The 27496-nt window shown below is 38.0% G+C and overlaps 1 protein-coding gene across 1 annotated transcript; it reads right to left on the reverse strand.

The window, feature by feature from the left end:
* Positions 1 to 835: 835 nt before the first annotated feature.
* chs1 (chitin synthase 1) lies at positions 836 to 27267 on the reverse strand (the record flags this gene model as incomplete). Its single annotated transcript, XM_080520859.1, has 34 exons — positions 836 to 922; positions 3766 to 3832; positions 4055 to 4134; positions 4237 to 4374; positions 5278 to 5388; positions 5498 to 5602; positions 5830 to 5983; positions 6327 to 6408; positions 6540 to 6617; positions 6831 to 7044; positions 7137 to 7218; positions 8034 to 8151; positions 8227 to 8331; positions 8430 to 8609; positions 9206 to 9321; positions 10105 to 10273; positions 10393 to 10593; positions 10744 to 10802; positions 10955 to 11130; positions 11233 to 11298; positions 12353 to 12500; positions 12577 to 12741; positions 13133 to 13228; positions 13589 to 13710; positions 13909 to 14005; positions 14294 to 14390; positions 14899 to 15076; positions 15956 to 16074; positions 16524 to 16599; positions 16727 to 16887; positions 17736 to 17937; positions 18888 to 19073; positions 20370 to 20505; positions 27221 to 27267. The coding sequence occupies 34 exons, from the start codon at positions 27265 to 27267 to the stop codon at positions 836 to 838; spliced, it is 4218 nt and encodes a 1405-aa protein (XP_080376985.1).
* Positions 27268 to 27496: the final 229 nt, after the last annotated feature.

The raw sequence follows: 27496 nt of genomic DNA on the forward strand, positions 1-27496 counted from the left end.
TTGATTAAGTAAGTCAGTTACATTTTGATTTTATAAGATTTTGCAAGTTTCTCAGAAAACAGGAGACAATGTTTGAAGCATTGACATCAAATCCTTTTCTTGTTTGAAGGTAATCAAGAAAGTGAGAGCAAACCTTTAATGAAGAGTCAGAACGTCTTGTGTGAATACAAAAAAAGTCTTTGTTTATTTCAATGTATCCAGTATTACATTCTTGAAATAGAGGTGTGTGTCTTTATCTTTCCAAAAAAAACAAAAAACTTCTCATCTCTTTGTAAAGTGCATCATCAGAACAGGCACGCACAATCACAGCAACTACATTAAAAAAATACAACATACATGTACAAATTGTACCAGAGAATAAAACATGAAATTTAAAATGTAAAATAACATTGACTGCTCACCATATTTCACATGCAGTCGTTGACAGATTTTGTTTTGATCAGAAATAGGTACAGATATTAATTTTTTATCAGATTTTTGCTAATAGTATTGTAACATCTTTTAAGTGAATCTTTGATAAAGGTATGTTTTTAATTTGTGGTGCTCGTAATCCCACCAAACATCAGGATATACAACACCCATTTTGTCTACAGAGTGAGAATGAGGATAATCAATGAGTCTGTGGAAATAATACATCCCTCCATACTTTGGACCAAATAAATACACATTTCAGAATAAATACTTTCAGCTGCATAAAACACTTCATCAGCAAACCAGTCTTTCCTGTGACCACTCACTCCTCTGTTAAATATCTCTTTTCACTCAGTAAACAGCTAGGATACTCTCAGAACCCAAACTGAAAAGGTTGCAACACTTTAAGAAACGTTCTGACAGTCTACCCAACCAGCATGTCGTCTGTGGTGACGAAAAGTCCAGTGGCCATACGGTTCTCAATTGTGTGGCCTTCATCATCTTCATCATCCTAGCAAGAGAGAGCGAGAGGGAGAGAGAGAAAAAGAGAGAAAGAGAGAGATTTTTAATTTACTGAAAACTTAAACTAAACTAAATATAATTTTTAACATCTTAAAAAAACAAAAAAACCAACCCTACACAGATGCTGCTTCTGTCAAATTGCACCTGTCACAAAGTACATCATGCCAATTCGTTGGCTCAGTCTAGCTTTGCTCGCTTTTTAGATAATTAATTAAATATTATATTGATCACATTTTTATTATTTGTTACTTTGCCGTGGGCCTGAATATATCTCTGCTCTTTACAACATTGTCCTGCCTTTACGTTCTGGTATGTAGTAACCTGTCTAGTTCTGATATTATTATAAAAAATGTATTTTGGGTTCACATCAAAAAAACTTTAATTATCACTATCAGCTTTTACCCGTTTTGATGTTTGTATTGTAATTTGTGTTTGGTAGATAATTTTTTTCATAAGACAATTCTATGTTAATAAATGTACTTGTGTAAAGCTTGTTTAGTTCACTTTTAAATGGTCCCACATTTTACAGCAACAAGCATTTGTGGGATGAGTGTCAAAGATTAGTCAGTGGGTTTGGTTGAGGTCACAGCTGTTGGCAGGCCTTACAGAGTAAGATTTGGGAAATTTGACTTTGATGCTTTTTTCCCTCACAAATGCATATTACTTATCAATATGAATCCGCTTCACAAGGAAACAAGCATTTGTTTCATGGTGGTGTCGTTGGCATGATCCCCATGTGCCTGTGTGGGTTTCCTTCCATAGTCTGGAAACATGTTTTTGAGGTTAACAGATGTGTTTGTGTGTGATGGTCTCTCTGTTTGCCCTGTGGTGATGTGAATATATGCAAACGTTTTCTTTTCTCTCAATCATCTGTGAAGCTATGAAAAAGCTGGTTTAAATAAATGAAGACTGATTACCTCTGCCAAGGAGGTTATAAAACCATCCGTGTTTATTTGTCTGTCTGTTAACAAGATATCTCAAAAACTAAAGTGTGGATCTTCGTGATCACTGGTACACAGGGGAATTTTGATCAAAGGAAGACCCATTAGATTTTAGTGGTGATCTGGGTCAAAATATTTGTTACTGCTGAACATTTTCATTTTGCAATATATTGTCCTTATTTTTTTTCTTCACAAGTTAAGCACGCTTCACAGCTTCATATGATTTTTTTTGTACCTTTATTTAACCACGAGAACCACATCGAGATCAGTAATCTCTTAATCTATTGTCTTCGCTTGTGTTCTGCCAAATGATGAAATAAAATCACGTGATCACCAAACAACATAAATGAATAAAGGCAGTCGATCTGGATGTGGAATATGTGTCATTTCCCTGTGTCCATGTCTACGGTTGGTCAGTCAATCAATACAATTCCTCCTGTAATGCGTGAAACAGCGGCCTCTGCAGGCAGCACGAGGAACATCGGGACTTGTTGGTCAGTGATTAGTAAAGTGGATGCAGCTGGAGTAGAAACAAGAAACCATTCAACTATACCAACAAGCGTTTGTAATCAAACAATACAAGACTTTAGTTTCACGTTCCACTACTGTAGCTTTACTAGATGTCTCAGGTTTAGTAAATAAATACTATAAAAATTGAACGGCAAAGGAAAGGAGCTGCAGATGAACTTACTAAGCACTTGGACTCTGGGTGGGTGACGGTATGTTAAAACATGTTGTGTTAAGATTATTCTCCATATATATATATTTAAAATGTAATTGCTGAAGTTTTTGACAGTCAGGAAATCTTGCAAATTTGTATTTGAAGTCAGCCTTTGTATTCAACTGTATTTAGTCTGTTTATGTATTATTTGCATGACTTAATTTCAGTTACAACTCATAAAGCGAAGTACTGTTTTGTTAAATGTAGTCAGAGCTGAGAATGGCTGTCATATTGTTTAACTTGTACTCAATTACAAGTAAAGGTACATTTGTTGTAAAGTGCAAAGTAGTTCCTATTGTCAATGTATATTGAAATGATAACTATTTCAATTATTAGTTACTTTTTACATTTACCTAATTCTATTAAAGCAGATATTCACTTTACTGTAATAGAATATAATTTAATTTGTTAAAAATATCTCCAAATATGGAGTCAGAAAATTTTTATATACATTCAATCTACGTTTATACAGTAGTGACATTTGATTTCAAGAAAAGAGTCAAAAGTACATTACATTATGGAGGTTGTACCAAAGTATGAGTCAAGTTACAGCCTCAGAAATACACAAGACTCATTTAATTTACAGTAATGTATTATCAATTTATGTCCATCCCTGCCCATAGTTAGTTCCTTTTTATGTAACAACATTTCAAATTTATAACCGGTTATGTATATCGCTTATGTCGTGTTGACATAATGATAAACAAATTTAATTTTAAACAAACTTAATACCTATGAAAATTGCACATTAGATTGTTTCTGTATTTGATACTTGCTGTGTTATGTTTTGAGGATTTTCTTTTTCTCCTCCTGAAGCAACTTTCAACTCTTGATGCCGATGGCAAAGCTTTGGAGCGTCAGCATGAAGGTAAGTTGCTTTATTATACCTAAATTCTCCTATCTTAGGCAGATTATTATATGCCCATGTGTAAATATCCACTGCGGTTGGTTCTTCATTTTGGTTTTCCTTAAATATCTCTATAATCTGCAAGCGCATGAACACATTCTGCTGTGAATACGTTGTATTATCTGGTTCCCAGAAGTTTATTGGAACGACTGTTTGCAGTTCAAGTCGCTGGTATTTTGGCTCTCTTTCTTGTGTTGAAGGGAACTCGTGGTGTTATCTCTGAGCATCATAAAGCCTACGTGATTTGTGGTGTCGCTACTTACTTCAGTGTTCTCTTTGTAGTCTTTTTCTGTGCTTCGGTAAGACACGACATGGATCAGAGTGTAGATCCTGCAAACAGACAAACAAGCGGACAACAGAGGAAAATAGAGGCACTGGAATGAGTAAACAGTGTTTATAAGAAGGAGAGATATCCAAAGAGGATATTAGTTGTCAACAAACTTTTTATTTATCAGTAAAACGAACATGCGCAGTTAATGATTTAAAAAATGTAGTGAAACCAGGTAATTATTCAGTTTTTCTGTATGCGTGTGTGTGTGTGTGTGTGTGTACCTGTGATATAACATAGCCAAAAACTGGATAATGAGGAGAACAGCAAATGAAAACAGGAACATCAAACTGACAGGTTCCACCTGTGGACACATAATATTGGTCATTGTTTAGGTTCCAGCCGTATGAACGGCGTCGAGACAGTTTCATGACTCCAGTATGGTCTCTGTGACGAACGCTCGAACCTTGAGGGGTTCATCGGACAGCGTCCCGTTCGGGTAGTATTTTGGGATTTTGATGCTCATAATGTCAACTCCAATGAGCTGCAGGACGAAGGTAGCGACCACCCACAGCATGTTGATCATGAAATACAAGAAGACTGCCTGTGGGGAGAAAAAAAAAAAAGCAAATGAAAGGCGTTTTTTTAACTCTTATTGCTGAGCACAGCTAGCGTGCCCGATTTTACAGCTGGATTGTTATTGAGCAAGAAACGGTTAAATGGTTTGCCAGTCACTTTGTACACAAGCTAGTTTGTTTTCGGAATAATGCGCTTTAAATGGAGCACAAAAGAAACGTGAACAGGTGAATATTCTTGCACGTGATTTGCTATGCATTACGTCCCAGTCAGTCGTCTGATCAGACACAATATCAATTCAGTGGTCATGCAGAACTGCACAAGTCAAAAACGGCTTCAAGTAAAACATACTTCACCCTTTTCTTGTTTTACCGCAAATATTTCTGGAGGAAGCATCTCCAAGCTCAAATAGTAATTTCATGGCATAACAGCTCGCACCCCGTTTTGCCAAGACAGTTTTTTCTTCTTTCTTCTTTTTGTCTTCATTTAATAACGTATAAGAAAGTGGCACATTGATCACAATAATAAGTGATCAGGTCTTTAGCTCTTGCTGTGTTGAGCTATTTTTCTTATATTCTGACAGTATAATGTGACATATCATGAAATGATGTTTGAATATCTGCACCTCATAGTGATGTACGACGCAAGAAATGACTTACTTAAAATTTAAAATGAAAAGCATGATAGACATTGCCTTGTTTATTGTAACTAAAAAGTGCATTAGTACCATTATTGACACATTTCTACTTGCTCGCTGTGTTCCGGAATCAATTTTTGATGTACTGGACATATTATATTTCTACGTATTGTTTTCCATGAAGGGCATGGTCTTTGTTATCACTGTTTTGAAAGTCGTATATGTAAATAATGCTGACCCATCAGAATATCATCAAAAAGCTTTGCCGTGGGATAGTAAGTGAATACGACTGACCTTGTTGCGAAGGGACTTCAGTTCACTGGTGACCTCCTCCTGATGCGCTTTGGTGTCATTGATGGGTGACAAGTAGCGCTCGAGTAACTTGTACCAGAAGTCCTGCTCGCCCTGAACACACAGATAAGTTCACATAGATACAGCTGACCCTGACTCGTCTCTTGTGGTTGTTGTGTTTCGCTTGCTTCTCACCGACTCTGCAGTCGGTGACACATCTTACCTCATCTAGTTTTTTCACTTGTGGGGCTGTGAGGGTTTTCTCAATGGCTATCTTGACTCTCTTCTCTAATTTCTCCATTTTGTTAGTCTTGAGGATGCATCGAGCCTGAGAGATGGAGCAAGTCAATTACTGATCAAGACAAGCTGCAGTGTCACCAGTTTTCCTAAAACTACATGGCAGCAGTCTGGTTTTTAATAAATTTATACAGAGTTGATATTCAGTTGACGTTTGAAAGTAACAATGTAAAAAAAAAAAAAAAGATACACTGGACTCCATCCGATCATTCCACATTGTTACAATACAAAGTCAAACGCTCATTTCTGAATCATCACCTTCTTTGCCAGTGCGTATTGAAGCTCCTCCAGCTGGATCTGTGATGGGACGTTTTCAGGTCCCACTCCACTGAGCTGTGTGTTAAGTGTTTCTGTCAACAGTTGGACTAACTCCTCACACACGTCATCCTGATTATTCTTCCGGAGTGAGTATCTGCACAGGGACAGACAGTCGTCATTCCACGGTGGCATCGGTCCCCTTTAAGCTCATACATGAACCAAGCAGTTTTGAGGCTGAGAATTATACTAAACGAACATGAATCTTAAAGTTTGTCACATCTTATGCTCATACAAACACCTTAAACAGAATAAAAATCTTTCTTTAAAAGTAAATTTTTTTTGCACACACACAACCACATATATACACACAAACACTGTCAATTAGATACTTGTTTATTTCATTCAAACATACTTCTCAAGTCTTTGCATATTGTCCGATAGCCTAGATTAGGATTATATACCAACATACGTTCCTCCTGATAAATTCACTTCTTTACCTTATCTGTTCTTGTAGATTTCTCTTCATGTTGGAGCAAGTTAGTTTCTTCAAAAACTCTTCTTTCACCGGATGCACCCAGTCTACACACAAACATGGAAACAGCATCATTGGAATATGATGAAATGAAAAACCAATATTTCACTGAACACGGTACTTATGATTGCGTGAATTATGATGTTTAGTAATGAGGGCAAGTAAAGGCGTCTCTCACCTCGGACAGGCACCTGCTCCGTTTCGTTTGCAGGACCAAAGAAAGAGTCGTCGTCCTCATCCTCACTGCTCTCTTCTTCTGATGAATTTAATGAAGAGCTGTTTCTGCTGACACTCATGTCACTACACACACACACACAGACACAGACACAGACACACACACACACACACACGAAACATTTCCGAGGCCATTAATAACTTGCTGTGATTTAAAACCACTTGCGGTTAAAACTCCTGATGTTTGTGATGAAATTATTATAGAAGAAAAACAAAAACCTGGTGATAAAGTCACTGTCGCTTCCGTTTCCTGTCTTCTTATTTGAGGTCTCTGCTTGATATTTCTCGACTTCTGCCACATTTCTTCTTACGGACACCTCTCTTTGGGGCATCGGGTTCGACAGTTCTTGCAGAGGCAGTTCATGATTGTTGGCTGCAGTAGGAGGGGTCGGCTGCACTGCCTGACCGAGGATTTGCTGAAACATCAGATTCTCCGTTTCCTGAGAAACCTGTAAAGCAACACAATACATGAATGCCCCGTCCAGCCACCAGCTGTAAGCCACTGACGAGATGTTTATCCGTTGCTGTGTCCTGACAGTACCTGTATCTTCATGTCCCAGCAGCACAGTTTGCACTTTTTGTCACACAGGATATTGTGATGTTTCTTCACCTGTTCCTCTCCCCTGATGGGCAGAAGAAGAGAGGGTCAAAACAAAACAAAACCAAAAAAATAGACGGAATTGTTTTGTTTTGGTTATTTTTAGTGCAAGGTTCAATTTTGGGTCGTATTAAAACACAGTTTTATATTTATAATGTAAAATTGTTGGACAGTAAGGACATAGCACTGCAGAGTATGTGACAGCAGGCTGGTGAGACCCGTTTCAGACATCCACAGATAAATATTTCCCATGTATAGTTTTTTTGAAACAGAAAATTATCTAAAAAATGTTTTTGGGTCACTCCTACGCATTCTTTTACAAATTTGACTGTGTAATGTTATGCCACAGTTGTTTGTATTCATTCCATGTGTTATTACATCCATTAATATACTCTTATTGTAATATTTCAATGAGTGATATGTAAAGGGTTAACTTGGACACCTGCATGATAAATGTGATAACCAGGATGATGACGCATTACACTTCCTCCTAATTGTGTGCATAATGGCTGCAAAATCCATTTGTTAAAGTTAACAGAGCATACTTGATCATCATTATTACTGCTCGTTTAGGATTTAACACTAAGAAGCTGCTTCTATCTTTAGTCTGTTTTTGGCTTCCACAAATATCCATACAATACTATATATAACATGATTATAAAAATTGTTTATTAGCCCCTTTATGTCAAAGGTAGTTTTTACCTTTGGGCTAATAAACATTATTTCTCTAAGATTAAGTGATAATTAGAAAACTATGTTTTGGGGGTATTTATTTTATTATCTTCATAAATAATAATGCAATTAACCATACTTGACAATGAATTCTTAGAGTGAGATTACTTGTTGGATTCCCTTGTGCCCCAGGACACAACGTGCATGTTAACCAGTGAGTAGATGGTCAGCAAGAGGTATCCACTGGGGATGGAGATGAAATACATCAGACCATAGACGATCATTCCTGAAACACAGGGACATGACATTAACATGACATTAACATGACATTAACATGAAAATGATTTATACAAATTCATACCAAATTCTTCTGGGTGTAGTAAAGCTGTCACTGTGTACAGTATCACCATGGAAACCAAAAACAAGCCAGTGGGGGTCAAGAAGGTGCCCTGCGTCACGGTGTCTCCTGAAAGTGAAAAGACCTCGATGACTCCGTTCTTGAAATACACTTACAATTTAAGGAGCTGATGCACACACAGTGATAGCCATGGAAGTTTTACCCACCAATGATGGAAAAAAAGGATGCGGTCATGAGGAATGCGTAGAAAATACTCATGATGCCACCGATTACGATTTGGGTTCCTGACTTGGTGAGGAAACAAACGATGATGTAGAAGATCGGAGGAACGCTGGCGATGATGATTGCCAGACCACCATCCATCTGGAAGATGAACTGGAAAGCACCTGGTGGGGGGGGGGTAAAATATCAATATGTTTGCAGGTCTGGCCCTTGGTGGTTATGTGAAAAGTGTATGACCTCAACATATTATCGTTATCATGTCCAAGGTCCGTGTTTATGAGAATATATATATATATATATATATATATATATATATATATATATATATAATGGTTCATTTTTTTGGCTTCTCCATGTATGTAAAAGTAAAAACAACACATATTGATGCTGTATTGTGATTTACTTGCTTTTTGTTTTTTTCTGCTTATTAGTTTTTTTTTTTTTTTTTTTTAGTCTGTGGTGATATTGTCTCCAGCTAGCACCAATTCAAACTACTTTACCAGAAATAAATAAACAGAAAAAACACAAACTATTTGTATTTCATTTAGGCACTGCTGGCACTTCTTAAACATGAGGATTAAAAATAGTTTTATTCATTTGATTTGTCTGTAGAAGAAGAATCTGGAAAAAAGGAAATGAATCACGACATAACCAGTCATTGCTTCAGCTTTGCAAACTCACTTTGTCTCTTTCAGAGGGCAGAAACGTACATGTTTCTCTCACTGCTGTCGAATTTCTAGAAGTAGTAAACTAAACCTACTTGCTATCATGAGTGTAACAGCGGCTGGTCCCAGGATGGAAGATCCAACAGCGAGCATCTGGTAGAAGATGTACAGTCTGGATATGGATGTGTTTCTTTTCACGGTTTCCGAGCCACTGCAAGTTAAAGAACAAACGAGAAAGAGTCAGCACGTGGGGCTGTGGCTGGGACAGCGGTCGTCTCCCAATCTTAAGGTTGCAGGTTTGATTCCTCATCTTTCACCAGTCCACATGTTGAAGTTGAAGTGTCCCGGAGCAATACACAGAACCCCAAACCTCTCCCAATATATGGAGTGTGTACCTTGCATGGCAGCCGCCTCCATTGGTATGTGAATGTGTGTGTGAATGGGTGAATGTGATTAACAGTGTAAAACACTTTGGGACTGCTCAAGCAGTTGAAAAGGGCTATAAGTGAAATCTATTTACCATTTATATAATATAAATGTTGTGATATTTTGGTGAATAGCTGATTAATTAAAAGATGTAAAGATCTGTAATAATGAAAATGTTTTGATTGATAAAATTTATTTAATCGTGAATTGTAATTGATGATCCACCCTTCTGATGAATATCCTTATTTGACTGTGAAGTAAACCCAACATCACCTTTGATCATTAGCAATATCAAAGTTTCCAGGAAAAAGAAGTGTGACTTCTCTTGTCGGAATGCTTTAATCTGTTCACCCCACCACTTCACTCCCACAGCTTGAGCTTTCCTAAAGATAAATCTCATTCACATGTTGATGGAACAAATTTCATAACTATGTGATTTATTAAATAAGACCCCAGTTCTTTCACTCACAGGCTGTTGCTGCTTTTAGGCAAACCCAGACGTGCTCAAACAAACATGCAGTGCCTATTTCACTCATGTGCCCAGTGAAAGATATCAACAAACTCCAACCTGTGCAGAAGGTCGAGTGTATTGGCCAGTGTGGAGGGTCCCCATCTTCTCCTCTGGTTGTAAAACTCTTCAAATTCCTGAGGGGAGTTGGTGTATGCATCAGATGCAGCATTGTATTCAACACGCCACCCTTGCTGCAGTAACAGCGTGCACAGCCAACGATCCTCCCCTAGAGGAATACAAAAGCACACATAATGCAACGATGAGAAATGAAGCCAAATGCTCAAAGAGAACGGGTGAGGAGACAAAACCAGAAACAGAGTTGACTGTTTGACTGCGAGCGCCGACCTTGGTCATATTGTACGTATTCCGATGCCCTTGTCGCCGTTGTTGTGTACCGCTTTAAAACATTGTCATCCATTATCGCAGAACCCCGAAACAGACTGAAGCATCCTGGACTGCAGAGCACAGAGCCAAACACATGCTCTGCTGTCTTTTGTAGCCAGTGACCCACTGCATACTCAAACTTCTGGTACCACACCATGGGACCTGTGAAGTCAGAGTTGGCCGAGTTACAGGGACATAGAGGAAAAATAAGAGCAGCAGTGGTTATGTACCAGAACAAGAGTGCAGTGGGAGCATGGTGAATAGGCCCAGCTCAACATAACTTCATTAAAAAAAAAAGAAGAGTTCACTTACCCATACCAGTTGGATGTATTCTACCACATGCTGCACCTACATTGTCATACATCCTCAATCTATCAAACAAAAATATATCAGCAACTGTGGTTATGAAGTATTTTCCTGAATGTCTAAAAATACAAATAGGTATTGTTGTATTCTTTTATTGTATTTTTCTCAGCGGTTAGGATTGGTTTATTATAGGTGATGTATATTATAGGTCACTGACCTGTCAACAAGTAGAATCACAGCCTTAGGGTAGAAGTCAGTGTCTCCATCCAGAGCCAATATAAATGTGTTGTCATCCAAGATGAATTTTCTCTTATTGTCATGGTCATACTGAGGACACAATAAAATCTCACTATCCAGTGAGATTAAACTTGGTCTGTGTTCATTCTTATACTGCTGGAATAAAAAGGGTACATTTGGACAGTTTGATATTTAATTCATGGAAATCTGAAAAAAAGAACATGTGAAAATTTGTTGCAAACTGCAGGAGGGTCTTACTGGGATCCTGTGGGGGTTTTTCACGAGGTAGCCCTTCCAGCCCAGAAGATAATACATGTACATGATCTGAAAGTAGCAGACATTTGCAAATTAAGTTCACCAATTAAAAACTAAAACACAACAGTCAATTTTTTGCCTCAAACTTTAATACTTGTATTCATTTTGTCATATCACCAAGAGTGATATAATTCCAAATATTTTGAAAACTATTTTAAGGTATGCATTCCCATATTTCTACATACTTTAATATAGCTGCAACATTTACGTACATACAGTTTTAAGACTTGACAATGATGTGTGCATGTAGTTTCTGTATGTTCTCCAAGAAGATAGATGCTTAGGATCCATGACTGACACAATAGTGATTAGAGAAGAAGACGCACTGTTAATAATGGGCAATTGTGTTCATGGCAGCACCACCGTCTGGCTGCAAACAGTGTGAAGAGACTGTTCATGACGAGAGCTTGGCTGGAACATCTGTTGACAGCTTCAGTTACAGTGCAGGATGTTTTGTTGACATCTGAATAAAGTGCCATAAATGCTTTTCCTTTTCAAAATGTTTATTTTTAGGTCAATTTATATAAGAAAGGATTAATGACGAAGACAAGATGAGGTTTCATTGTAACTGCTAGTTATTGCGTAATTAGATTAATCTATATGAATTCATTTGTATAGAACATTAGTGCAGAGAAGCCCATTATTTTGCACAAAGGATGGTTGGAACAAACAAGCCGCAAGAATATAAAGCACGTGTCGTATTGTAGATAGATTTTTGAGCTTTGCACAGTGTAAGGCATTTGAAGGGAATTGGTCAAACGATTAAATGTCTGCACCCTTTCTAGGGTTTCATTCATGTACAAGGCAGTTTATCCGTCATGCCTGCTGCTTGTCGGTGCTGCAAAGCTGTCAGATATCCTCTCCCTGCTGCAGTGCTATAGAAGACTGGTTTAAAAAAAAAAAAAAAACCCCAGTGGAGATAGGAGCAGACATATTAAACCTGAGTGTTTTGATACTAACCCACAGCTGCCAGCAATTTGACTTTTACTTTGTTGGATGAGTCTGAATGAATTTTGTTGAGTTGACGGAGAAATTAGTTGCCAGGAACATTAGTACTCCTTACCTGGGACCATCTTTTTTTGTTCCTGATGCGACTTTTGTCTTTGAGGTGAACATAGAGCATGTTTCCTTCTGGCATAACGAACATTAGCCTGCCCCCATAGGGAGTGTCGATAATGGAAACATCGTCTGGCTCCTTGTTGGTATACACCCTGAGTGGAACAGGTAAATGTTTAGTATTTCTGTTGATACGTTCAGGGTTGAGATGAAAAAGTTGAAAAATCTCACCTGTAAACCTCTAAGACGACGCTGAATAAATTATCTACATAAGAATTAACAAGCCGCTTTTCAGTGCCCTTTTCAGTCATGAAGGCGTCGTCCACATAAATGTGACACTCGAAGTCGAAACAGTCCTTATGTTCCTTCTTTGGGTCACCTCGGTAGCGGTCGAACCTGAAACAAAAACCCAACGTATTTTTCTTTAGTGCAAGCACTGATGGCACAGTGGGATACATTTTTAAATGTCACCCCGCCTTTACACCGAACATTCCAGTGCCAGAAGTTCTTAAGTGAAGTTATGAATCAAACTTATAGCTAAGAGCCACATCACACCATAAAGATCAGCTCCGTTGGTTCAATTCCACCTCTCCTGCTAACCTAGAAGAAGTGAACTCTGTTGCCATGTCACTGTGTGCCGACACCCTCCTGGTGACGAGTTAGCATAATTGCTGGAAAAGTCAAACAAGATGTTTGTATGCAGTTACGTTGTCCTGTTGGAGGTTCGATTAAAGCCACGTGTTTGCGTTTTTGCACACCCGCTGTACGCATCGGTAGTTTCTCTAACCTGAACATGGAGGTGAGGATCTTCAGCATCTCGTCGTAGGTCTCGTGCCACATGGTGGCACAAAGATAGATCACACAGCTCTGTATTTCATCGTTACTGTGGAGAGGATGGTTGAGAAGAATGAGAGAGAAAAGGAGTTTTTAAGTGATTTTTTTTTTTCTTCTGCTGTGAGCATAAAAATTTGGCAAACATCTGTTATCTGGAGCTTCATCTGGAGGCTCATTACTGTTACAGTCCCACCGTGCTCATGTGCTTGAACAATAAACACATGCGTAATGACAACGGCAAGTTGATGCTGAGAAGTCTCTAATGTGTGAATCATTACATAAAGAAGCCAGCTGCTTGAAGAAGTGTCAAAGCAATTCCTGTCCTTGTACTGAATGCAACTGTTTTTCCTGAGATATGACCACAGTTACAACGGACGCAAAGAAAGCTCACTTTTTCTGACCTCCTTACCTGTTATTGTTGGCTGCTTTTGGCACCTTCATCTTGGTGTTCAGTAGTAAAGACAGGTCGATGAAAGAAGATTCATAGAGTCGACGAACAAAGAGCTGGGATGTTCTCTCTATACGCTGGACCTAATGCATGGTAAAGCATAGAGACATTTAGCTGTATGTCTTGTCTGATATTAAGATATAAAACACCCTGTGACTTTTAACTTTGGCAGTTGGCTGTTACGTTCATATCATTGGCTACGTTGAAGGGTCATGCAATATAATCCGAATCAAAAAGGTATTAGGAGGCATTTTATGAAGCGTGTGTGTTTATCTTTATACCTTGATCTTCCACACATGGTAAGTACATGTCAGGAGGCCTGACCACATACACAGTCCCTCCAGTGCCAGCATGGAAAATGGCCATTGTTGGAAGGAGCTGTCGATATAAAGGTCCACATTTATGTTGAATAAAGTTTGCAGAGATGGGATATATTTAATTTTCTATACACATTGTCAATACAAGACACTGCACTATTTGCTTTTGTGCAATTTTTCAATCACATTGAAGACATTCACAAGTCATCAGGGCCGAGTGTATAGTCAATTGAGGAATGCTGCCGTCAGAAACAAACAAACAAAAAAACAACTTAAATGTGGCACAAGGAGTTGTGGATGAAATACTGTGGAAAAAGAAAGTGCACATTGTACTTTAACACAAACTTACCTGTTGAGTGAAGTTCGACAAATGCTCCTGGTGATCTCAAGCAAGACTATGGAAGTAGTGTTCTTGTCACTCAGGGGCATCAAACTATTACAAAATTCTGCAAACAAAAACAAGAATATTTGCAATAGATAAATGATGACCTATTTTATTTATTTTTTCATTACATAGCATTTTCCACCATACGCTTACTTTTCAAAATGCAGAAATTCAATCTGTCAGTGACTGAATTGAAAATAGACTACAAGTTTTGGACATTGTTGGATTTTATGATGGTTGATGCAACCACGAAAAAAATTATTAAATCCAAATTAATCGAAGGAATGACATGTTCTAATTCTGAATGGACATGTTATACATCTCACCATATTTATTCTCACTCACACTTTCAGCAATGCTAAGAGGATTATCACCCATCTGGAGTTGGTCAATAGCAAGGCTTCGTTCTAGCAGGCAGGTTGTTGAGTAAATAATTTAATTCCTATTGTGGAAATAATTGTTGGTGCAAGGCTGTCCAAACTTCAATCACCAGATACATCAGTTTCACTCCTGTTTTGTGATCTTAATTAAATGATGAAAGTGACACCAACTCTTCTCCAAAAACACACCTGGGATGCTTCCGTGCGCTGCACCATCCAGATGTTTTGCCTGAGTTATGAACATCACGAGTCCCACCAGTAGCACTGCAGGTCCTGTTAAACATACTGGAAGGGCAAAACTCATCCTGACAGCATGGATCTTACAGGCCACCACCCCAAACCAGTGGCAGGCTGCTGAACAGAAGGCCTGCGACAGAGTACAAGAGGAATATTCATTAGTTCCTCTCAAATTTAAGTGATAAAAGCATGAAATTTTGCAGTTCAGCTCTTCAGACAACTCCCTCACTGCAGCTGTAATGAGCTGCCGTTCATGTAATTCACACAAAAGCCCCTTTTCAAGATACGACTCATAACTGTTTAAGACATATTTAAGTTGCGCAGTGCAAAAGAAAGCTATTTAGATTTTGTGATAATTGCTGCCCTGTACGTGACAAAGTGCTGAATAAAGAAGCGTTAAGTAGGGTGATCAGTGCCTGACCAGACCGGCAGCTCTTCTGTGCACAAACCTTTTAGTATTTTTACTAGATTATTGCCACACGTGATTACATTTATGTAAGCTTTTAAAGGTGTTTATATATGTGTGTATACATATGTGTATATGTATGTATGTATGTGTGTGTGCATGTATAAATGTGTATATGTATGTATGGTTTTATGGTTTTCTGTATATTTATTTACACTCGTGGATGTTGAGGGCCGGTGGGTCACTGCAGTGGGCCCCTATTTGCCTTTTTCTGGTACATTTTATTAAAAGGTTTAATGTGTACATTGATCACCTCATTTAATTATACTGCTTGGAATATTTGTGTGCAGGTATGCAAACCTATTTATTTTTAATGCTTCTGTCTGTAAAGCATCTTAAGTTGCATTTTTCTATGTAAAAACGGATGACTCAGGAGTTGGAAATAAAAATGGAATTTTGTTAAAAAAAAAAATCAAGAAAATGGTTCCACTATTACCAATAACATGTTGAACCTCTTTCATGAGCTCAAGTCTAATTTGTCTGTGGAAGGCCCAAACGTCTCACTGATTATCATCCAGGAAAGCACTGGAGTAAACGGCCTACCTGTAAGAAGAACAACACCAGTCCTATTTGCAGGAGTTCCCAGTCCTCGTCCTGCAAGGTGAAGTCCGTCCAGGTGATGGTGTTCACAATCAACTTATGGTAGACCAGGTATACCCCTCCTGCAACAGGACATCATGTATTAGTGATGTACAGTAGGCAATCTCGTGAGGAAAAATGTACAGAATAACAACAGATGTTCAATGAAAACAACACAAAATGAATGAGCTGATTTTTCGATGGAAAGAAAAGCAGTGGATTTTTACTGAACATAGGAAATGGTGTTGTTATATCGCGTGGAATCAAGTCCTAATGCTGTGGTGTGCTAAATAGGAAAGCAAGTTTCACAAAATAGAAAACAATTTGAGACCACTTCACAGCTGGGGAACATCCTCCACAATCCATCTGCAGTCGTGACTTCACAGAAATCAGAAGTTGGAAATTAAACTTTTTCTAAGCACGGCAAAACACTGATGGTGGGAGTTGTGATACATTTCTACAGTGTGCATAATATTTCCTGCTTCTTCTTTTTGACTGTTCATTGGTGGAGACATTGATGGCGGATAATTACCTATCACAATTATCCTCAGAACACTGCTGATGACAAACACAAAGTCCCTGAAACCGTCCAATTCTGACAACGTGTCCTGCCAAGTTGGAGATGAAAAAGAAGTCTTACTGATCTTGTTAAGTCAGTCTATTTACATGCTATAAATACACAGTGCGAGAACAAGTCAACGCTGAGCTGAAGTTTCCCTGTGGGCATACACACACCTTCATGTGATTAGTGGCCTGCAAGGGATTCTCCCACCAGCAGAGGGAGACCAGGAATGAAGAGAAAATTCCAATTCCCACATAGATATAGCTGTCGCTGTGCTGTTGGTCTATCGCTGATGACACGCGCACATAGTAGTCAATTCCCAGGAGGCAGTAACCTGTCAAACAGTTATTTGGTTAGTAAAATGAATTGCAGTGGAATTTACAAGTTTGTATTCATTATTTCTGTCTGTGGTTTGAGAAAATATAACTTGATTTGAGGTTTTTATTGTTTAGTTATTGAGTTTTCATACACTATAAGGTCCTATAGGGGCTTCCAATCATTTTGTTTGAATGCTCAAATCAGGGCTTGTCAGGATTGCCTTGACAGTTAATAAATCTTACATCATTCATCTGAGACAGTTGTCATAACGAGAGTGGCAGATTTACTGAACCAGCAGTGTGTGGATACAGAAAAGTCAGCACTAATGGAAAGGCTGCGCCAGAGCTGACTTTTAATTAGAGAGACATGTCAGTTCAGTCAAACCTATAGACACAAACTACAACTGAAATGTGTTGAAAACAAGTGGGAGCAAAGAGAAAAAAAAACAATCAGTTTGACATTTGTTATTGCACATGGGAGGAAGAAAATAGCTTTTGACTCTTCGTCTTTCTGCTTCACCTCTTTCCTACGCCTGATTTAGGACTAGAAAGGATGTGACAAGAAGGCTATTAAACCTTCTATTAGACATCCTGTGAACTCACCAAGACTTATAAATGATCAATTTGTGTGTGTGTGTGTGTGTCTTTTGTGCACGTGTGTGTGTGCGTGCTTGAAAGTTCTTGAAGAAGAAACAATGTCAGAGAGTTTTCTTTTTTGTATTTGGAATAACAACAAATCAAAGGGGGAAGCAACCCTGAACAGCACCACATTCAGTTTGTGAATGTGAGAATCTGCTTCGCCACTTTCTTCGTCTTCTTTTTTTTTTTTTGTACTGAAGTTAGACAATAAATGAAAGATGGTTACCTGCAACTGTGAGAATGAGGGAGCAGATTGGAAACACAATTTTCCAACTTTCAGTTTGCAGTTTGAATACTATCTGCAGAATTGAGGACACAATGCAGACTCCTCCACTGATGAAGAGATTAGTCAGTATGTCAAACTGAGGCATGACGACCAGCACCAGGACTGAAGTGCCGAAAGATACCAGACACTCAATGGCACAAATCTGCAAAAGAACACAGAGATGCTGTTATTTCAGCACTTGTATGTATACAGTATGTGAGGGAAAACAGTTGAAATAATTGACAACAATTATGCAGCTATTCATTTTTCCTAAATCACATTCATGCTGTATTGTGGTTGCTCAGGTCTGGCTTAACAATCAAAGAGCTTGTTTTTCCTCCTTTGTAATGGGGATTTAGTCGATGGTCATTCATGAAAGTGAAGTACCAGCGTTTCCTACACAGTCATATTTGTTTAAACAAAACAATCAAGATGTGCTTTAGATACAGATTTGCAGGTGGAGGGCACAACAATAAGATGTGTTGGACCGTTCACCCAATTTGGAACGCAAATGCCCTCAAGTTAAATCTGAAAGTCTGGGATTAAAGAACATCTTAATTGTGTCATTCCACATCCACCCTGGTGAGGTAGAGAGCTAAAAGCGTTGAAAATGTGTCGATGTTCAGATTTTTATGGACCAGAGTGCATGTTGTAATCCCTCAGCTCCATGTGAAATCTCCACGGTCATCACCATAACTTGTCCTCGGCAGTGACCTGTGTGGTAGGTTTGCGTTCAACTTCTGAACTTTAACCAAACAAAGGCAGTTTCTTTAGTGTCACTGTCAATGTTGTGAGGCACTGAACAATAGATAATCTCAGATATTCTTTGAGAAAATGAGAAGTTTAGCACCTGATGTCAACAAAGTACTATGACGTGCTATGACGATGGCCTATTGGACAAACTGGACACATGTTGACAGCATTTAATGGCGAAACGTCAAAATTTGGTTTAACCAAATGGGTATTGGATTTGACTCGCTCACTTCACGACCAATGTGTTTTTCATCAAGAATAATAATGACCTGAAAATTTTTTTATTGGATTCTTTGCTGTCTTATCACTTAGAATTGAACAGATGGCATAATATGCACGTATTATTCAGGAAAAACATACAAATGCCATGGTCTTGAAGTTGGGTTGTACAAAGCTCTTGAAGGCACATCGCCACAATGATTTCATGAAGACCAGGAAGTTGGGGCAGACCAAGCAGAACACGACCATCAGCATGTAGAACTGTTTCTCCTTGTGGTTGCTCAGTGAAACCGGACTGGCCATGGCAGTCAAGACCACGAGGGCGCCCTGGATGGGGCAGGAAAAAAAACACACAAAAAAAACCACAGCCAAATCATTTCCAAGAAAACAAGAATTGGACAGATGACATAAAGAAAATGGACATATTGCCTGTTTTAATGGCCAGGGGAACTTTTTTTCTCTCTCAATAAACTGTAGATAAAGGCAACATTATTTTGATTTCCTTATTCCTCCTTTACATAATAAATCTCACGGGTTTATTATGTTTGTCAACCCTTTACAGGACTCAATTAAATACAAGGAAATGTCCCATTTCCATCACAAGGGTGTCAATTAAGAATTGTCAAGGCATTCCAGAATGATTGTTGTTTAAACATTAAAACATTCTGAGACATTCTGCAACGTTCACGAATGTTTAAATCCTGGAACTCTGGCATAGTCAAAAAATTTCTCCAATGGCAGAATTCCAGAAGCATTTCCCATTTCAGTGTTTAACATGCCTGTTTCCTCTTGAGTTGTATGGCTGTCAATGAGTCGTCAGTGTGAGTGAAAGAAACTAGAAGAGATATGAGCGTTTCCGAATTTGCTGAATAAACGGCTAATCAGATTGAACAGTAAGAAGCTTGTTTTGGATTATGTAAAGTATCTGAAACAATGACTTTTAGATGTGTTGTTTTGCACTGGTGCATTGTTCTATGCATGATGATTCGGAGAGAAGGAGAAAAACGAGGCCAAAGGGGAATGACAAATTGATAGCAGGGAGACAGACGGTGGAAACATGTGCACATACTGCAGAGTTAATGTTTGATAGAGGAAACTGTAGATATTATCTGTGAGGGAGGCAGAGAAAAGACAGAGAAATACAATGAGAGATAAAACAACAAACAGAAAATGGGTACAAAGGGATCAAGTGTTGTAAGCCCTGTCTCTCCACAAATAGCAATAAGGTTGTTCATGTTACCCAGTGATCAGCTTTTTGACACTTGCTTAGTTTTTAGTTACTAAATTTGGGTTCATGTTTCCCAAGAATAACTTGGAAACGTCAACTGACTGCAGTAATAACTGCTGGATTGTTTTGATCAAGAGCTCATAAGAGCGCCTATAGTTTGGTCACGTGCATTTCCTGATTTCAATTATGCCAAAGTTAGTGGCCAGTTGCACACTTGCATTATGCAGCTTTTTACCGTTTCCTTTTGGTTTGTGCTCTGTTTTGTTTGACTAACAGTAGACGAAACATATGAAATAAAGAATCCTGCAGGATCCAAAAATAATATCTTTGAAAGAGTTTGATTTGTGCAAACGTAGAGGAAAAACAATTGTAATCTGAACATGAGTTACTCTGACCTTCGAGATTATGGCAGTGGCCAAGACTGCAAGCCCCACAATGCCTGCCACCAGGTACTGGGCCAACTGGAAACATCTCCTCTTGCGTTCCTTCTCTGCTCCAGCAGGGTTCAGCTGGAATGGATCCCACGTGTCCCTGGAACATAAACATTGATTACCTATAAGTGCAGAAATGGTAATGGGTGGATAAGGATCCAATACATTAATGAATTCCTGAAAGAAATGGCAGATTCAAGAGTAAAAAGTGAGATCAGCTGGCAGGAATTTATGTGAACTCTTTTCAACTTGATTCAATTTGTGACGTTTCCTAGACATATGTTTTTATTACTATTAATGTTGACGTAAGACAATTGATTTTCTACGTCTGCTGTTTCAACATCATTAGTTAAGCTTCAACCAGCAACTGTCTCAAGGTTGGTTTGTAAGAAAGTGCAATATAGACGTCCATTCATCCATCTTTTTTTTTGTTGCACTTAATCCTGTTCAGGATTGCAGAGCCAATCCCAGCGAAGGGCAGGGAACAACCTGAACAGGTTGCTAGTGCAATACAGAAATCCCAAAGATGATTCCTCAATCAGTTAAAAGGCTTTCTGATAAGAACCAAGAAATTATTTTGATAAAACTTCACATATCTGGGTCAAGTTATTTACTTGGTGAATTGCAAAGATATTTACAAGAAAGACATTTTCCTGTGCAAATATGAGATTGCTCTGTGAGAAAACGTATAGCCAATTTTGAAGAATACTGTACAATTCTTTAGAGGCCAAGCTGAGGAATGGCACACAGCACCAGTCTACTGTTAAGATTTGCTGTACCGGTGCATCTTAACTATAAAATGGTAATCGAATAGTCTAAAAGGTTTCTAAACTCACAATGTCTAAAATGTTTCAACCATTTCTGGAATGTTAGAAAATTAATTAAATACATGGAAAACACATGATCTTAAATTAGATTCTAATATATGTCAAGCTGTATATATTTCTGTTTTCATGACTTACAGGCTAACACTATAAATAATGATATAAACGGCTTAATACAGTTTGTGTAAAGTTAAGTGTAAAAAACTTTACTGTTGGAAACAACTGATGAGAAGAATGGATTTTTCCATCGTTTATTCATTTTTGAGATGGGCCAGTGAAAACACACAGTCATAGCTGTCATGAGTTTACTGTAACTTGAGATGGCTTAACTGCTTTATAAATGATGTCTTTCAATATGTGTCTTGATTGGGTCAGAAGAACTGCATAAAGATAGTGACGGTATAGTTAACTGTCATAAACAAGAAGGTCCAGTCAAGGTGTGTCAGTCAGGAAGGAGTCAGTGGTACAAATTAAATATTTATCATCATTTTAATGACTGCTCTATGTGGGTCATGACCAAAGATTACAGTTGACTGCCATAAACGCAAGAATTTCAGTCGAGATTTTGTTTTATTATGTGTAACGAAGTGTATGATTGACAAACGATCTTGTAAAACTTTGTGCATGTCAACCAAAAGTACAGAAGTAGCAATGATAATTTTACCATAACAACTCATATTTTGTACTCTATTTGTCCATCTTCTTTTTTTTAGTTTCTACATTTCTTTCTTTCTGAAGAGTTTCACCATTGATTATACTGTAAATGATGTGATAAACATCTCTTATGGGATTCCCACTATTTCCCAACTCGCTTCTGACTACTACTTTACATTTATTGTAGTTTTGGTTTTTTTTGGAGACGCTGTAAACATCACCAATGATATCTTATATATGCGTCAACCTTTGCATCTTTTGAAACTGCTGGCTGGTTCATGCAAAGTACATTTATCAGGGCGTTCAGTTTTCTTCCTCAAAAAGATAACAGCGTTTTATGCAATTCAGCGTCGCAGGCTGTGACGCTGATCCCAGCTGACTCATGGTGAGAGCATGTTGCACCCTGAACCCAAAAGGTTCCAGGGGTCAATCAGAGAATCTCGCGCCACTGACAAAGGTTTGTGTGGGATTGTCTTTAATGATGCTTAATCATTTCAAATCTGGATTTTAAAACCAGCTGATTAAGAGAAAATGGGTTTACGGTACTCACTATAGAGCAACGCTGATGTTGCTCAAAGGGAGAACTTAAGAGTAAAAACCAAATATAAAGTAATCCCCAAATTCAACGACATCAGAATAAGTTATTAAAAGTAAAAAAACAGATGCTTGTGTTTGTCAGAGGTGACAAAAGTTCTCCTCATTAGATAGACGTACAGATAGTATGTTGAAAGTACTGAATCAAACTTCTTTGCTCTACTAAGAGTATAAAGTTTGGACTCTGCAGTGGGCTGGAGCGCAGTGTATGAAAACGAAAAGAAACCTTGTGGAGGACATTTCTATCTGTTCTTCAAGCAGTCAACTTCAAATGCCTCTCATAAATAAGAACATGGACGGGGAATGTATTGCTGCTCTGAAGCTGCGGTCTTTTGTGTTTTAGAGAGCCGAGTATTTAAAAGTGAAGATATTTGTATTTAAAAGAAGGTAAAATGAATAGGTTTACATTGTAGTTAAGTTCAAATATCAGAAAAGTCTAACTGAGCATTGAAATATGTTATTACTTCCCACCTCTGGCGTTGATGCCGTCACCATTTAAAAATTGTTGGCAAATACCATTTTGTGTTGGATTGTACTGCAAAGTTACCAAATGTACAAAGATGCCGACAGATGTGGTGGATTTGAGGTTGGTAGAGCAGCCATATTAACAGACCCACCCCACATGTAAACACGGATACATACAAGAATGAAGAAATGCTTTTTATCGATGTGGAAAGAACAAGAACGAGAAGCATGTGCCAATCTCCCGGAGGGAGAGGGACAATAAAGGTAAAACATCGGTGGCTTCCTGATACGCGTCAATTTATCGCACAATCGTTGCTGGATGTCACGAGGAAAACTGATGTATCATTAACAAGCTGACCTATCAAGAACTCCCTAACCAAGGTTGCAGGTATAGAATAAAGTCTGTTTGCCCTCAGAGCGAGAGAGTGTGCATCAAGACTTGGTGCAGCTTCATTCCCAAAATCAGTTTTCCACATTGCTGTGTTCGTTGTGACGCGTTAGAATAAAGACTGACACACGAAAAAACGTGCCATGACATGGCTGTGTTGTAATTGGAGTGTTGTAACTCCATTGAATGGAAATGAAACAAACATTTTACTTTTAAAAGATGATTCATTCAATTCATTCACATTGAGCAGAACTGAGCAAAACTTGCGGTTCTGCCTTTCACAGAATTCCTTTTGTGGAATGAATTGCCCGCTCTTGCTCTATATGCAGGCTGCCTCTGCAGTGACAACTTCTCTTATAGTGTGAAACAACACCTGCACACAGGACAACATAATAAAAGAGTGACAACTGGAGCTGTGGCCGTAGATTGCCTAACTTTTAAGCATAAAAACAATAATAAGTAATTTGCATTGTTAATAAAATGTTTTCCGAAGAAAATATTAGTTTTAAGCTCGGCTTGTATATATGTGTTATGCGACTTTTGCTCTTTGATAAAAATACAGTACATTGCAGGGACTCTGAATATTGCGTCCTCTATATCATTAATGTAGCACACGTGAATATTACTTGATATTGAACACTGTAAATGGAGCCTCTAACAGCTGGCTGTCTCAGAGGAGATAATATCAGTCACACCAATAAACACAAGCACTGCAGTACATCGGGGAAATTAACTGTTTCCTTGGCTGTAAATTGAATAAAATCGAAAACTAATAATTCAGTGCTTCGTGATATATCACAGGGTGAACATTTTAAAAAAATATCAATTACTACTTTCTCTCCCACAAATAATTAACCTCTTAACAATGATTGAAGAGCTTCATTAAAAAAAAAAAAAAAAAAAGATTGTTTGTTCATGGGAAATGAAATAGCCTCTCAGTTAGAGAATGCATGCTGCATTGATGCATTTCTGTTTCACTCTCAGTACAACCAATAACCATATTACAGTTTACAGCTCCAACTTATGCTGTCCCTCAATCAGGAAATAAACTCCCTCTATAGTTCTCACACTCTTAGTAATTTGCTATGGTTAACCAGAAATTACAGATTAAATTTTTTTTTTTATACATTTTTTGATTAATTGCTGCTATATATGTGGCTACACTGAAGAACCTGGACTTGCATATATTGTTTCTTCGAATTTATTGTGACTTTTGATTCAGGTCCAAATTTTAGAAACTTCACCAATAAATGCTCACAAACTTAGTTAAAATTGTTTCAACTTTTGGAACTGAATGTCTTTCCAATCCTCAATTCAGTGTTTTTCTACTCGTTTCATGAAAAAATAATTTTAGTTATTCAGAGCTGAGAAGTACGAAAGGGTATTGGGGCCACTGAAGGAATAAAAAAACATTTGTAGGCAAAGAAAAACCCCCAAACCTTCCTGGCATTTCAGAAAAAGTCAAAAGTCGGGTTGTTTCAGAGAGATGTCTGTCCATCCCTTATCATTTGCCCGTGGATGTGAAATCACATTATATCACTTAATTCTGACTATATAGGGTTGCTTACTGCTTATGGACATGTGATTTTACGCAGGATTTCCTTGATTAATATGAACACATTTTGTAAGCACCCCAGGATCAACTTTGATTTTCGACTTTTTTTGAAGCGCCTGAAGGTTTTTTTTTTTTGTGCTTCCGACTTCTTTTCGTCTTTAGTGGCCCGATATTGCTACATAGAGAAGAACATGACTGTCAAGTCTGCATTATATCAGATATATAGAGGTTTATTGGTCACATGCAGTTTACAAAAGTTATCATATTTGTGCTATCTCAAGACGATAATAATTAGCCTGGATAAAGCTAGAGACACGGCCTATGGGGAGCGAAAAAGAAAACAGATGTGAATGTGACTATTCCATTTTCCTGGTGAGTTGGTTCACATTTTCACTTTGTTTTAAACAAAATAGAGAGTGTCGGACATGAAAAGAGTTCAGATTTAACTTACTGTAGCCATGCTATCACATCTTGGAGACACGGCACACTTTTAGCAGGATTGTACTTGTAAAAGTCACATATCTATTTATTAGTGAAATGAAGGCACAAAAGGGCAAGTGCCAGGTTATTGAGATATTATTCAATTGGTAGATGAAACTAAAGTGGTGCTCTTTGTAAACACAATACATCAGCTTGTTGAAAGACGATGAGATGACTATAGAAACCAACAGCCTCCTTTACAGTGAAGCATAATGAATATATCGCCTCCTTTCAGGGCTGTTTAACTGCCTCTGGCACTGGACGGATTTATCAAATGATTGATGAAGTCTGAACACTTCAAGGCTTTTTTTTAGAGACAAATGAGTAGCCAGTGACTGAAAATTCAATCTGAAGTGAAGCTTTTGGGCGTTTCGCAGAACAACAACAACAACCTGAAGCTTACATTCACCAGCACAAAGAAATACTCCAAAAATAAGAGGAGGCCTTTTTTCAAATTTGCCAGCAAAGAGTCCTGACCTGAATCTTACTGAAATAAATATGAAGAGAGCCGAGCTCTGCTCCTGCAGAGAACAGGAGTGAAAGAGAAACTACTGCATCTTTGTTTTAAACTTTCAACACATCACGTCTGAAATGTCGTAGAAATTTCAAATCAGGCTTTCTTCAATATGAGGAAAAGCTTTTCTTTGTTGGTCCGGTGGGGCCACGCTGGAAGACATAGCGCAACTTATAAGTCCAGAAGTGATCAGAGCAACGACGTTCATACCCGAGAGATCAGTGATGCCGCAATGAAAGACCTTTTTAGTTAGTGAGCTGGTATTGGCATGAAAGTCACACCATGAGGGGGAGCTTGTTAAAAATGGGCAGAAATGCTTTGTTCGAAAAAGCGACATTTATCATTAATTTTGAAAAAAAGAGAATAAAGTATTCCGTTTTGATAATGATGTATAATACTGACAAACGAAGGCTGGGAAGATGGCAGATAAAAGAATATAATCAAAGCAAATTCCAGTGGACGCTGTTCGTAAGCTGTAGGAAGAGGTCCACACATTTGTATGAACTTGGGGAACTCTTTTCAGGGAAGAATTCAAATTGCACTTTTTCGAGTTATTCAGACGAGATCTTGTGGAAAATTGCTTCAGACATAACATACATTTACAATGTACTTATTTTTAGGGGGGTAAGCATAGTATTGATATAAATAAATATATAATCATGGTCCAACCCAACTGAGATCAACCTGGACTCTACGGAGCCTCTGAAATAAAGTGGGTTTGACTTTCTAGTACAGGATGGATAGAAAATGTTGCTGAAGCTATGTTCACTGGCAAAAGTTCTGAAATTCAGCGCGTGGGGAATTGTCCATTTAAATCTGTGGGTTTGTCGTCTCTTTAAGGAAAGCCCTCTTCTGGTTGTTTTTAATAAGTTAAATATTTGTTGCAATATGTTTATGAAGATATTTTAAATCCTTACAAATCTGTGGTTCTGAATTTTCTGAGAAGTGGAGACATAATCAGATATTGTTGTACAAATAATTCACGATAGGGAAGCTATACATTATAAAATATCAGCAGATTTTGGTGTTAACTCTACACACTGTCCAATTACTATAACTTGGTTGGATTACAGAAACAAACACTGCAGATGAAATTGTTCAGCACAAATCTAAGAGGACCAGTTGGCTTAATGGTGCTTCAAGAGAGTAGTCAATATTTTTCTACATTGTGTTTGAGTCTAATCCAGATCAAAATAAAGTGTGAAAGTGATTTATACATCTGAATTCCTTGCTTGTCACATATCCTCTGTCTTACATCTCCAATGTTATGTTATTCAATGAAGCAGAAAGTGAAATGAGATGATCTTATGGAGGAAACACTTGTGGTGGGTGACTTCTTACTTCTGTCTGAGCTCCACTTTCTTCACTCTTTCTTTGATTTCCTCCATTGTGGTTGTCTAGTGCCGCTGCTTCAGGGGACCTGAAATTCATCATATATATATTAACCCTTGTTATTCATTGAATGAATTCTAAAAATTAAAAATAAAAAGTAAACACAAGCTTAGCATTGATCAAATCAAGTAACATTTAAGTAAATGCCATACAAACTGTACCTTTTCTGGTCTCCAAGTCTCCAGCAGTGCTCTGAACTACGTCTTCCAACAATCTGTACTTCAC

The sequence above is a fragment of the Blennius ocellaris genome, assembly GCF_963422515.1.
Source record: "Blennius ocellaris genome assembly, chromosome: 1".
In the NCBI taxonomy this organism is placed as follows: domain Eukaryota; kingdom Metazoa; phylum Chordata; class Actinopteri; order Blenniiformes; family Blenniidae; genus Blennius; species Blennius ocellaris.